This window comes from Heptranchias perlo, chromosome 30 (genome assembly GCF_035084215.1).
Source record: "Heptranchias perlo isolate sHepPer1 chromosome 30, sHepPer1.hap1, whole genome shotgun sequence".
Taxonomy (NCBI): domain Eukaryota; kingdom Metazoa; phylum Chordata; class Chondrichthyes; order Hexanchiformes; family Hexanchidae; genus Heptranchias; species Heptranchias perlo.
In genome coordinates, this window is record NC_090354.1 from 30,794,574 (window position 1) to 30,808,281 (window position 13,708).

The 13,708-nt window shown below is 45.2% G+C and overlaps 1 protein-coding gene across 1 annotated transcript in view; it reads left to right on the plus strand.

Moving 5' to 3' along the window:
* Window positions 1-13,708, plus strand: part of map3k3 (mitogen-activated protein kinase kinase kinase 3) — a 146,900-nt gene that overhangs the window by 111,156 nt on the left and 22,036 nt on the right. The window contains exon 15 of the mRNA XM_067969120.1: window positions 9,389-9,518. Coding sequence (XP_067825221.1) covers window positions 9,389-9,518 — 130 coding nt within the window. The remainder of the gene's footprint in view (window positions 1-9,388; window positions 9,519-13,708) is intronic.

The window sequence follows — 13,708 nt, forward strand, 5'->3', positions numbered from 1 at the left end:
TAATCTTTCCAACTGCCCGTTGTCAAGGCAATCAAAGTGTTCAGACAGAGAGGTGTTACCTACAGGATCACCGAATACACAAACGGCCAGAACACAAGACAGAGAGAGAGAGAGGGAGAAACATCCGAAAGGAAGAGAAAGACAGAGAATGACCCGTTGTATTAAAAACAGATAACCTTTATTCACTGGTGGGGTTACGTGTAGCGTGACATGAACCCAAGATCCCGGTTGAGGCCGTCCTCATGAGTGCGGAACTTGGCTATCAATTTCTGCTCGACGATTTTGCGTTGTCGTGTGTCTCGAAGGCCGCCTTGGAGAACGGCCCTCTTACAATGGTCTTCGACACTTTAAAAAAACACTTCATGTCTGTTTAAACAGTTCTCACAAAGTCCTTAAGAATCTTTGATGGCCCCTCATCATGTTGCCATTGTTTCTCCTGATGGGTCATTGTTAATTCCGATTTTTAGAGCTTGTCACACAAGGCTTCCTTTTGTATCCAACGTCCGAGGTGTTGCTTTAAAACAAAGGCATGGCCCCACCATGTCTGGAGCAGTTGCCTCTTTCAATGGCCAACTGCCTTTCGAATTCGTGCTGAGTGTCGACCACCTGCTGTCGGTTTTGCATTAAAACAGAGACATGCCACTGTGTGTGTGTTGTGGATTCGTCTGGTGACCTCTCACCTGTCCTTCCATCTTAGGATTTCGGTCGATGGCCAAAGTTTTCCATACTCGGTTTTTTTTAGGGTTTTTCTCCGAGGTTTGGGGGATCTGTGAATTTTGAGAATCTTACACATTGGTTGTAAAGTGCTTTGGGACATCCCAAGTATTTGACAGGGCGCTGTATAAATGGAGGATCTTTCTACTTAATGAAAACTTTTGTAAATTTAGAAATTCTCTCACTCTTTCCCCCACCCCATCTCTTCTTCCGTGCCCCCCCCCCATTGCTCTTCTCCTCTTTGTTCTGCTAACCATGTTCTCTCCCCCTGTAATGCCCTCTTCCCTTCCACCTCCACTCTTTGGCTTCCCCGATTCCTTTGCTCTCCCTTCTTCCCTCCTCTCTTTATCCTCTCTCCTCTTTCCCAACTTTTGCTCCCTCTCTCACTCTCTTTTCCCCTCCATCATATGGGATAGCTATGTGTTTCCTGATGGTATCTGCTCGTTACATACAAGTCCTGATCAGAGGCCTGCTCTGAGAAATAGCTTACATCATGAGATCTCGTGTAGCGCACTTGACAGCATTTAATTAGCACCCAGTACTTTAGCAGCAGAGCGTGGGAACTGATACTGCCTTATAATCAGCACAGTGTGTTGGAGCCTGGCATAAATACATGCACAGTAAGTGGCAATATCCACCTGACCTTAATACAAGTGTCAGACTCCACAGTTAAGTGCACAAAATTGAAGGAAAAGTGGACCTCCGATTTAAAGCGATGAATCCTTTTCCATTTAATTTAGTCTGGTTGATCTGCATCCTAAAATTCTGTGGCACCGCTGCCTTTTTAAAAAAAAAATACACTTCATCCAGTAACACAAGTCCCATGTGCCTCTGTGTGCGCAGCCTTTTGCTGAACTGTTCCAGCCTATTGGCCCACCACCTTATTTATATTTGAGTGCCTGTAGTGAGTTAGCTTTTTATTGTAGGGTAATTTCTGTTCCATTGAGTAAATGTGAAACCATTACTGTTGTGGCATTGTCTTGAGTCTTGGCCCATGTCCAATAGGGTAGATGGGTAGCTGCTGTTTTATGGCCGTCTGTGACTTTTTGTAGTTGGCATGTTAAAGTTGTTACAGCTGCATTAGTCCATTAAAAGTCTATTGTCCTTTCTAATTTGGCAGCCAAGTAAATGATCAGCAAGTAGTTGCTGATGTGGGGTATGCAGTATTAGTTTCTTCTGGGGACTTGGGGGCAAGCTGCCTGGAATATGCCAATCAATTCCACTGAAATTTATATATTTTTTAAGCTCCTACAATAGCTGCTGTGGTGCAGAAAGAGCTCCAGATCACATCCAAGCTTTGGGGGAGGGGGTGTGGGCAGGTGTTTCCCTTCATGGGGAGAGGAAGGCAATGAGTAATGCCAAACTGCTCTTGTGTAAAAAGAGAATGTGGAATGATCTTGGACAGCAGGAAATTAGCATAAAAGTGAGAGAAGTCACCTCACAATCTGCGTTATGCTGCAGAGGGAGTCACCCTGCTCTTTGCCAGGTTTGTAACGCAACTCTTAGAGCAGTTGCACCAAATGGCCAAGCCACTAGGCTTTCCAAGTTTGTCCAAGTCTAATATTGGACAGAGAGCAGGAAAGAGATGGGATCGCAGGCTGAGTTCTGATGTCGCAAAAACGACAACTTGTGTTTGTATAGTGCCTGTAATGTTAGAAAGCACATCCCAAGTTCATTAATACCTTTGGACTTTTGGTATCTGGTTTATATTTTAGAAATGTCTGGGCACTTTAATCAAAAACCAGACCGTCCAGTCAAAATGCAGATAGGTGGTAGCTATGTGCCTTGCCTGGCAATGTTTACCCGGTGGAGCTGGAATACACTGTCTGAATCATTGCCACTGTTGGAAGTTTTCAAGTACTATGCAATTGCCACACTTTTCAAAGAACTTGAATTTTGTATTTGTTTAAATGCCGTTAGAGGGTCTCTTTAAATTCATTAAGATGCTACATGGAGCTATGATTTCTGGATTAGCTTTGATGTTTATTTGCAGTCTGGTAGTAGAGTCAAATGCTGATAACATCGCACTCTACTTTGTTGTTTTATCTACTCCAAGATTTTTAAATAATAGTTTGCTAATTTCTGTTTGATCCTACAAGAAAGTTTACATAAGCAACCCCAAGGAGCTACTTAATTATCCTTCCTTGTTTTGTTCTGAAGAAGACTAGCGCAATCTCTCAGCATGTGAAATAAAGGAGAGTTACTTGCACTGAATGTTCTGTGTAAAAGATCTCTAGCAATTTAGAAACTTTTAACGGTGTAATAGCACTTCGTTATAATCCACTTTCAACACACACAGGTGATGAGGGACATGTTGTATACATATAGAGTGAATGGTGGCTGAGAATGCGCTATGAGGCAAGTGATTTGGATGCTGTAGAATGAAGCTCCATCAGTTTGCATGGTCATCGATGCCCCGAGGGTGAGATGCTGCTTAAAATGCTCTGAAAATCATTGTTTATCTTTTAGAAAGTTAGTGTTTTTCTAATCCTAATTGGAGCGTTGGCTTTATACCGCGGAGGTTTGTGCGTTCCACTGCTGGTGCCATTCCGACTGCCAAGTTTAGCCATGCAATTGCATGTCACGTGGCATGATACTGTTTACAAGCTTGTAGTGGATTCAACTGACAGGAAGAGTGTTTTACTGAGATATTACACAGAGCTTAAACGTGCATAGTTTGTACAGGACTCTATAATGGGCGTAGTAATCCTGTATAGAATCATAGAATCATAGAAGTTACAACATGGAAACAGGCCCTTCGGCCCAACATGTCCATACCACTAAGCTAGTCCCAATTGCCTGCACTTGGCCCATATCCCTCGATACCCATCTTCCCCATGTAACTGTCCAAATGCTTTTTAAAAGACAAAATTGTACCCGCCTCTACTACTGCCTCTGGCAGCTCGTTCCAGACACTCACCACCCTTTGAGTGAAAAAATTGCCCCTCTGGATCCTTTTGTATCTCTCCCCTCTCACCTTAAATCTGTGCCCCCTCGTTATAGACTCCCCTACCTTTGGGAAAAGATTTTGACTATCGACCTTATCTATGCCCCTCATTATTTTATAGACTTCTATAAGATCACCCCTTAACCTCCTACTCTCCAGGGAAAAAAGTCCCAGTCTGTCTAACCTCTCCCTGTAAGTCAAACCATCAAGTCCCGGTAGCATCCTAGTAAATCTTTTCTGCACTCTTTCTAGTTTAATAATATCCTTTCTATAATAGGGTGACCAGAACTGTACACAGTACTCCAAGTGTGGCCTCACCAATGCCCTGTACAACTTCAACAAGACATCCCAACTCCTGCATTCAATGTTCTGACCAATGAAACCAAGCATGCTGAATGCCTTCTTCACCACCCTATCCACCTGTGACTCCACTTTCAAGGAGCTATGAATCTGTACTCCTAGATCTCTTTGTTCTATAACTCTCCCCAACGCCCTACCATTAACGGAGTAGGTCCTGGCCCGATTCGATCTACCAAAATGCATCACCTCACATTTATCTAAATTAAACTCCATCTGCCATTCATCGGCCCACTGGCCCAATTTATCAAGATCCCGTTGCAATCCTAGATAACCTTCTTCACTGTCCACAATGCCACCAATCTTGGTGTCATCTGCAAACTTACTAACCATGCCTCCTAAATTCTCATCCAAATCATTAATATAAATAACAAATAACAGCGGACCCAGCACCGATCCCTGAGGCACACCGCTGGACACAGGCATCCAGTTTGAAAAACAACCCTCGACAACCACCCTCTGTCTTCTGTCGTCAAGCCAATTTTGTATCCAATTGGCTACCTCACCTTGGATCCCATGAGATTTAACCTTATGTAACAACCTACCATGCGGTACCTTGTCAAATGCTTTGCTGAAGTCCATGTAGACCACGTCTACTGCACAGCCCTCATCTATCTTCTTGGTTACCCCTTCAAAAAACTCAATCAAATTCGTGAGACATGATTTTCCTCTCACAAAACCATGCTGACTGTTCCTAATTAGTCCCTGCCTCTCCAAATGCCTGTAGATTCTGTCCCTCAGAATACCCTCTAACAACTTACCCACTACAGATGTCAGGCTCACTGGTCTATAGTTCCCAGGCTTTTCCCTGCCGCCCTTCTTAAACAAAGGCACAACATTTGCTACCCTCCAATCTTCAGGCACCTCACCTGTAGCGGTGGATGATTCAAATATCTCTGCTAGGGGACCCGCAATTTCCTCCCTAACCTCCCATAACGTCCTGGGATACATTTCATCAGGTCCCGGAGATTTATCTACCTTGATGCGCGTTAAGACTTCCAGCACCTCCCTCTCTGTAATATGTACACTCCTCAAGACATCACTATTTATTTCCCCAAGTTCCCTAACATCCATGCCTTTCTCAACCGTAAATACCGATGTGAAATATTCATTCAGGATCTCACCCATCTCTTGTGGTTCCGCACATAGATGACCTTGTTGATCCTTAAGAGGCCCTACTCTCTCCCTCTCTCCCTAGTTACCCTTTTGCCCTTTATGTATTTGTAGAAGCTCTTTGGATTCACCTTTGCCTGATCTGCCAAAGCAATCTCATATCCCCTTTTTGCCCTCCTGATTTCTCTCTTAACTCTACTCCGGCAATCTCTATACTCTTCAAGGGATCCACTTGATCCCAGCTGCCTATGCATGTCATATGCCTCCTTCTTCTTTTTGACTAGTGCCTCAATCTCCCGAGTCATCCAAGGTTCCCTACTTCTACCAGCCTTGCCCTTCACTTTATAAGGAATGTGCTTACCCTGAACCCTGGTTAACACACTTTTGAAAGCCTCCCACTTACCAGACGTCCCTTTGCCTGCCAACAGACTCTCCCAATCAACTTCTGAAAGTTCCTGTCTAATACCATCAAAATTGGCCTTTCCCCAATTTAGAATTTTAACTAGGTGTATTACCGTGAGTAATACACCTAGTGTTACCAGGAAGCTTAACTGTGGGGTGCATTACGTTCATGCATGATCCTGTTCAATCCATAAAAGCTTAAAATAAAGTAATACCTTGTGTTAATAGATTCTTTAAAATATTTTTATTTGTAATGTTTTTATATATCTGGCCAGCTACACTTCTGCAATCGATTGCATCCGTAAAATGTCATGGACAGATACAGAAAATAATCAAAAGGCCTAATGGAATGCTGGCCCTTATATCTAGAGGACTAGAATATAAGGGGGTAGAAGTTATGCTACAGCTATACAAAGCCCTGGTTAGACCACACCTGGAGTACTGTGTTCAGTTCTGGGCACCGCACTTTAGGAGGGATATATTGGCCTTCGGGGGAGTGCAGCATAGATTTACTGGAATGATACCTGGACTCCAAGGGTTAAATTATATGGGGAGATTACACAAACTAGGGTTGTATTCCCTGGAATTTAGAAGATTAAGGGGAACTGATAGGGTAGATAGAGAAACTATTTCTGCTGGTTGGGGAGCCTAGGGTACATAGCCTAAAAATTAGAGCCAGGACTTTCAGGAGTGAAGTTAGGAAGCACTTCTACACACAAATGGTGGCAGGAGTTTGGAACTCTCTTCCTCAAACAGCAATTGATGCTAGCTCAATTGTTAATTTTAAGTCTGAGATTGCTAGATCTTTGTTAATGAAAGGTATTAAGGGATATGGGTCGAAGGCGGGTATATAGAATTAGGTCACAGATCAGCCATGATCTCATTGAATAATGGAACAGCCTCGAGGGGCTAAATGGCCTACTCCTGTTCCTATGTTCCTACACAAGTAAATTCATTAAAGGCAGTTTCTGGGAGGTCCTCTGTATTTGTGATCATCACTGACTGCTCCCTTAGCATTTATTTTCAGTGGGGAGTTGGAGAGCCGGCCCATGTTCTATGTTCCTATGATTGCACCGACCTAATACCTCTATGATTCTCGTAGAGATCATCTGTTGTTGGGGACTGGTGCAATATTTCAACACATTGTCCTTTACCTCTGGGACCTGGGTTTGAATTAAGCCAAAACTGATGCAGTGAAAGTTTCCTCTTTTTGTTGACTTACAGGTGTAAATTGAATTTGGACAGTCTTAACTCCGTTCCCATCCGTCCTAAACTGTGGTGCCCAGAATTGAACACAATACTCCAGCTGAGGCCTAACCAATGTTTTCCGTGGGTTAATTGCCCATAGGTAAAGTCCAGGGTACAGAGATCCTCGTTATCTCGCAGGATTTAGCAATGAACTGGAAATGTCACCGAAAATCCTTCAGGATGTGGGAAACGAGGGGGGGGGGGATCACTGCAGTAGGAGGTGCTCTTCTGAGTGTGAGGTTGGGGCTTAATAGGCAGGGGGTCATAGCCTTTTGGAACAGGAAACCAGAGTGGGCCGTGTATGATTAGAACGCTTCTTGGTCAGGCAGAATCCTGATTAAATACCATGTCCAACAGAATCAATTTTCCAATAAGACATTTCCATATTTACTGGCACCTGACTCCCAAGCATTTACAAGTACTGTTCCCCACTGACATTCAAAAAACAAATCAATCACCTGTGGGAAGTTTTTTTTTTATTCGTTCATGGGACGTGGGCGTCGCTGGCGAGGCCGGCATTTATTGCCCATCCCTAATTGCCCTTGAGAAGGAGGTGGTGAGCCGCCTCCTTGAACCGCTGCAGCCCGTGTGGTGACGATTCTCCCACAGTGCTGTTAGGAAGGGAGTTCCAGGATTCTGACCCAGCGACGATGAAGGAACGGCGATATATTTCCAATTGTAAACAATTTTACAACACCAAGTTATAGTCCAGCAATTTTATTTTAAATTCACAAGCTTTCGGAGGCTTCCCCCTTCGTCAGGTGAACGATGTGAAAATATTTTTCCAAGTCGGGATGGTGTGTGACTTGGAGGGGAATGTGCAGGTGGTGTTGTTCCCATGTACCTGCTGCTCTTGTCCTTCTAGGTGGTAGAGGTTGCGGGTTTGCGAGGTGCTGTTGAAGAAGCCTTGGCGAGTTGCTGCACTGCATCCTGTGGATGGTACACACTGCAGCCAGAGTGCGCCGGTGGTGGAGGGAGTGAATGTTTAGGGTGGTGGATGGGGTGCCAATCAAGCGGGCTGCTTTGTCCTGGATGGTGTCGAGCTTCTTGAGTGTTGTTGGAGCTGCACTCATCCAGGCAAGTGGAGAGTATTCCATCACACTCCTGACTTGTGCCTTGTAGATGGTGGAAAGGCTTTGGGAAGTCAGGAGGTGAGTCATAGTATCATAATAGGTATAGCACAGAAAGAGGCCGTTCGACCCTTCGTGCCTGTGCTGGCTCTTTGAAAGAGCTATCCAATTAGTCACATTCCTCTCATCTTTCCCCATAGCCCTGTAAATTTTTTCCCCTTCAGGTATTTATCCAATTCCCTTTTGGAAGTTATTATTGAATTTGCTTCCACCACCCTTTCAGGCAGCGCATTCCAGATCATTACAACTCACTGTGTAAAAAAAAATGTTTCTTCATGTCGCCTCTGGCTCTTTGCCGATCACCTTAAATTTGTGCCCTCAGGTTACTGACCCTCCTGCCACTGGAAACAGTTCCTCCTTATTTACTCTTATCAAAACCGTTCATGATTTTAAACACCTTGATCAAATCTCCCCTTAACCTTCTCTGCTCTAAGGAGAACACCTCCAGCTTCTCCAGTCTCTCCACATAACTGAAATCCCTCATCCCTGATACCATTCTAGTAAATCTCTTCTGCACCCTCTCTAAGGCCTTGACATCCTTCCTAAAGTGTGGTGCCCAGAATGAAACACAATACTCCAGTTGAGGCCTAACCAGTGTTTTCTGTGGGTTAATTGCCCATAGGTAAAAATCCTTGGGTTGTTTGCTGGTTGAAGCTCTCTGCCCTGTATCTCAGCTCAGCTGTTGCTCTCTCCTGGCCGGGTTTGCTCCATCACTACTTGCTCCGCTTGCTTCCATCTCCACTGCCGTTTCCACCCCTATGATCTGCTGCTGCTGTCCACTCTCCAGAGTTTACAATGGAACGCTTTTTGAACCTTCCCAGCCCAGAGAATTGGTCTAAATGAGATTGTACCCTTTCCAATTACGCAGCCCTGAAAATCTGAAAGAGCTGAAGCCAAATGCAGGAGAAATTTATGCTCCAATGTGAGCAAATAGAAAGCAACCAGAACAGGGCTTTACGGGCCTGATAATGCGAGCTAGCCGGCTCATCTGACCTACAGGCATTGTCTTAGACACCCCTATTGTAAAAGGAGCTTTACATTGCCTATGGCCATGCTCATTGTTGGCATTGGGTGCCCAAAATGGAAAAGTATTTCATTCCACAACACCAACCCTCATTTTGATACAGAAGAAATAATCTGCTATTTTTATAACCGTCTGATTCTTTAAATTTGCCAATCTGCCTCTCCCCTCCTTGATCAATTAACATTTGCTCCACTCACCTTTTCCATGGAATTATTCCGAATGAAAATGTACCAAGATGACACTGGAAAGGATGGGAAGATATCTGACATGATTAGAAGTGTTGTGTTTAATATTAACTGGTTGTAATCGGACTTTGGCCTCTGCAACGTTACCTGCTACTTGTTGCTGCTGCTGCAGCTGGTATCATTAAGTTCTGCAGTCAGTTTGGAATGATGCTCCCTTATCCAAAGATCATTGGTCCTGTTTCACTGACCATGTTCCTGTTCTCTCCAGGGCTCGGTGAAGGACCAACTGAAAGCATACGGAGCGTTAACGGAGAATGTGACCCGAAAATACACCAGGCAGATTCTGGAGGGAGTGTCCTACCTGCACAGTAATATGATTGTACATCGGGATATAAAGGGTGAGTGTGCCACTTTTTTTTTTCATTCTAGGGATGTGAACCGCTGCAGTCCATTTTTGTAGCGGCTTGATACAACTGAGTGGCTCGACCACTTCAGAGGGCGGTTAAGAATCAATCATGTTGGTGTGGGACTGGAGTCACAAGTAGGCCAGACCAGGTAAGGACGGCGGGTTTCCTTCCCTAAAGGACATGAGTGAACCAGTTGTTTCTCTGAACAACAATCCTTCAGCTTCATGGTCACTTTTACTGATACCAGCCTTTTATTTCCATTTTTTTGTTAAACTGAATTCAAATTCTCACTCTGCCATGGTGGGATTTGCATTCTCTGGATTGTTAGTCCAGGCCTCTGGATCACTAGTCCAGTAACTGGGGAGCAAAGAGATTAGTGTGCTGCACATTTTCCATTGTTGCAGAACATTGCACCACCTCTGTGTCTCTGAATATTTGTTCTGTTTAACATATTATTTTGTTTGATTACAAGTTGTGCTCAGAGCTTGTTATCCCAATTGCTCCTTTTTGGAGGTTGTTGGTCTTTATTGATTAGCATGATCTGATGATGGCACAGAAATGATGATATCAGTCACCAGGTATTACCAATTTTTACCAATGGTTACATTACCAATTTTCCCCCAGTGGTTTGTTATTTTGTAGTCAACTCAGTTAGCTTCATGACTGATCAGCGGCTCTTTTTCCCCCATCCCCACTCCCTCAATCATGCTGAACAGCTTGTACAACCAAAAGGCAGTGTACCTTTCTATAAGGGAATGTTGCTGAATGGGAGCCCAGTGCTTTGCCATCACATCCTCCAAACTTTCCTCTCCTTTCCGCTGTTTCTTCATTTCTTTTCAACCTGTTCAGATCCTCCATTGAATAAGTATTTGATTATACAGCTGGCCAAGCTCGTGTACAATAAACTCACACCTTTACCTTCAATTATTGCTACTAGATGATAGAATTGTGTGGAATTTGTTGCGGGAGATCCATAATATTTTTCTGTTGCAATCAGTGGTCCACCCAATTTAATGCAGCAGATCCCTGGCACAGTGTGTGAAAAGTACAAAGGCTGAGGCAATCTGAAGAAAATTTTAAAAATCCAATGAAAATTCTGCAACATCTCATTGTTTTTTGCAAACTAGATTTGGTAAAACCAATTGAGAAGGAACTGATTAGTTATTTGTGACCTACACGAGTCCATTCAATGAATGGCGATTGAAGTCTTGCATAAAGTGTTGGGATTCTCTGTCCCCTTTCCCTTGCAACTTGACTGGGAGCCAGGAGGGAAGTGTTAAATCATTTGGAAGTGACACTGCAATGCTCAGCTTTGTGTTGTACTGTGACGCAGGTTATTTGGCGAGCTTGGTTTCTAGGAAGGACTTTCTCGGAATCTGAATGGCAGCAGGTTATTGTAATAAGAATGCATGATTGTGCTCCCCTGCTGCTGTCGGTGAGGACACCACCCGGTGTAGATCAGAAGGTGCAAGGGCCGGTCCCCTGCCTCTCCTGAGTTCACGGATCTCAGTTTTACATTGATAGGGGCGCCACGTGTAATTTCAGCCCTCTTGCTACTAGATGATAGAGGGTTAAATCAGAGAGGATTTGCGTTCCTGGTCACTACTAGTGACTCCTACTTAGAATGCGTGCCTTTCGTGGATGCCTGAGGAGGACATGACTGGGTTTGGTTGAGATTTCTCTTCAGTGCACCCTCCCCCAATTGAATATTCTCTCACCACTTGCTGTTCAGGTTCCTACATTGAAGAACGGCCCCTTGGATGATTAATCAGAGGGCTCGCAGACATCTGTGGAACCTTAGCTCAGCATGAGTCAGCGCCTTCAGGAGAGAAGCAAATGGTTTAAAACAAAAATCAGAAGTCCAGCCAAGATCAGATGACAGTCTTGCTTAGATGGTGTGTGCTTTTTGTTCAGGGCCTGTAATCGAGGCAAGAACAGGCCACGTTAAATAGCCGGTGTCATGTGCAGGACTGGAATGAAATATATAGCCATGAATATGATCTGGAAAGTTTGGGGTTTTACATATGATGGCGGCAATGCCTTGATAAGACAATGCACTAAGATGCCTTCTGCAGTATTTTAATTAGATTTACTGTTTGTAACGCTGAATTATTCAATTTGGTGAGTTACAGTGTGCATTAGTCTGAACAGATATACAGCAGTTACATTAGCCAGCGAGACCTTTGTGAATCACATTGGGTAATCTCACAGCAGCATCAGCAGCCACTTACTGTGAGTTAGTCCATCTTGTCTGGAGGAGGTTGTCGGGAGATGAGCAGGTACAGAGGATCCTAGCTGGTGGGGAGTGTCGGGGGGGGGAGGGGGAGGGGGAAGGGGAAGGGGAAGAGTGGGAAAAGGAGATGCAGACCATCCCGGCTGGAGGAGGGAATGGGGAGAGGAGGTGGAGACTGTCCCAGCTGGAGGAGGAAACGGGGAGAGGAGATGGAGACTGTCCCAGCCAGAGGAGATGGAGACTGTCCCAGCCGGAGGAGGGAAAGGGGAGCGGAGGTGGAGACGGTCTCAGCCAGAGGAGGGAACGGGGAGAGGAGGTGGAGACTGTCTCAGTCGGAGGCAGGAACGGGAAGAGGAGGTGGAGGCTGTCCCAGCCGGAGGAGAACATGGGGAGAGGAGATGGAGGCTATTCCAGCCAGAGGAGGCCTTTGGGAGAGGAGGTGGAGGCTGTTCCAGCCGGAGGAGGATGCTGGGCAGTGAGAATGCATAGATCATCCTAACCAGGGGAGGGAGTGGAGCAGGAAACAATGCTGACAGTCCCAGCTGGAGGGGGTGCAGAGCAGGAAGATTGTCTAAGTTGCAGGAGGCCATGAGTGATGGATGGACTCTTCACTGTCTTTGGGGGAGGGGGACGTGTGCTGCAGCCCATCCTGCCCTTCTGGTGATCAGTGCAAACTTCAGGAGGAGGAAATCAATCTTAACAAATAGCCTTTTTAAAAAAAAATGTATTCACCCTGTGTCAAGCTATTGCCGGGCTGATGTAAAAGAAAACAACTCGCTCTGCATTGCCTCCTCTCAGTGTTCAGCAAGAGGATTTTGGGGTGAGGGGAAGGGAGGCAGAGGGAGGTGTCGTTGTCAAATCTACAAAGAACAAAATAATTCCAGGATCTGACGGCCCTTTGAGAGGGGGTGGGATCCTGGGGTAGTGTTTTAAATTTGGTAGTGGTCTTGTCAGAGAGAAAGGGCCAGGGTAAATTTGAAACTATTTGTGAAGAGCGTGGTGAATTGGCTGTAAAAGGAGTCCAGCACTGCCCCAGGCCCTTTGAAGAAAGGCTTTGGGAAGCAGGCAAAGTGCAGCAGCAAGGTTAATTCATGAGGTATTGTGCATTTCCTGACATGGAAGTCTTGACTAATGAAACAAAACTCATCAACCCTCAACACTGACAGATTGAAAGATATGTGCAGAGAGAGCTCCTGACCTCTGGACCTGTTAGTGTGGAGGAAGTAGGGGTCGTGCAGCAGTGCTGCTGACTGTAGAATATAAGGCCGTGCAGCACACAGTATCACTGCTAACACCCTGCCACTGTGTTCATTGTTAATCTCAACCAACACAACAAACCCATTGATTTTAAGTGTTGCTGTAAAGGCCGAGCATGAGGGCACCACTCATTTCATTTACCACATTGCATACATGAACTGCTGAGTATGTAAAGATCAAACTTGCATTTATATAGCACCTTTCACATCCTCGGGATGTCCCAATGTGTTCATTTTGAAATGTAATTACTGCTGTGTAGGCAAATGCAGCAGCCAACTTGCACACAAGGTACCACAAACTTTAAGTGATGTCCCCTGATTCCACTGGCACTGACCAGCCAATTACTCATCTCCTTTTTTTAATCTCCGCCTCTCGGAGTCTTCCCTCCTTCCTGTCACCAGGCCGTGACACGTTTCATTTATCCCCTCTCAGGTACTTTACCTCCTCCCCAACCCCATTACTACCCCTTTTCCTTCCTACTCGCCTGCTGCCATCCCAGGCTTGAATCCCCCTTGAATAAACCTATGGCTACCCTTTGTGTTCCTCTCCGCATTCTCCAAAGGGTTCAGCAAGGTCCCTATTGCTGCCTCCTTACGAGCAGCAACCCCAACTGCCCCATCCTCCTCTCTTGCCAACCTACCCGCCATGTGTGCCCGTTGGAGCTAGCCTCACCGACAGTCTTCCTGTCCCG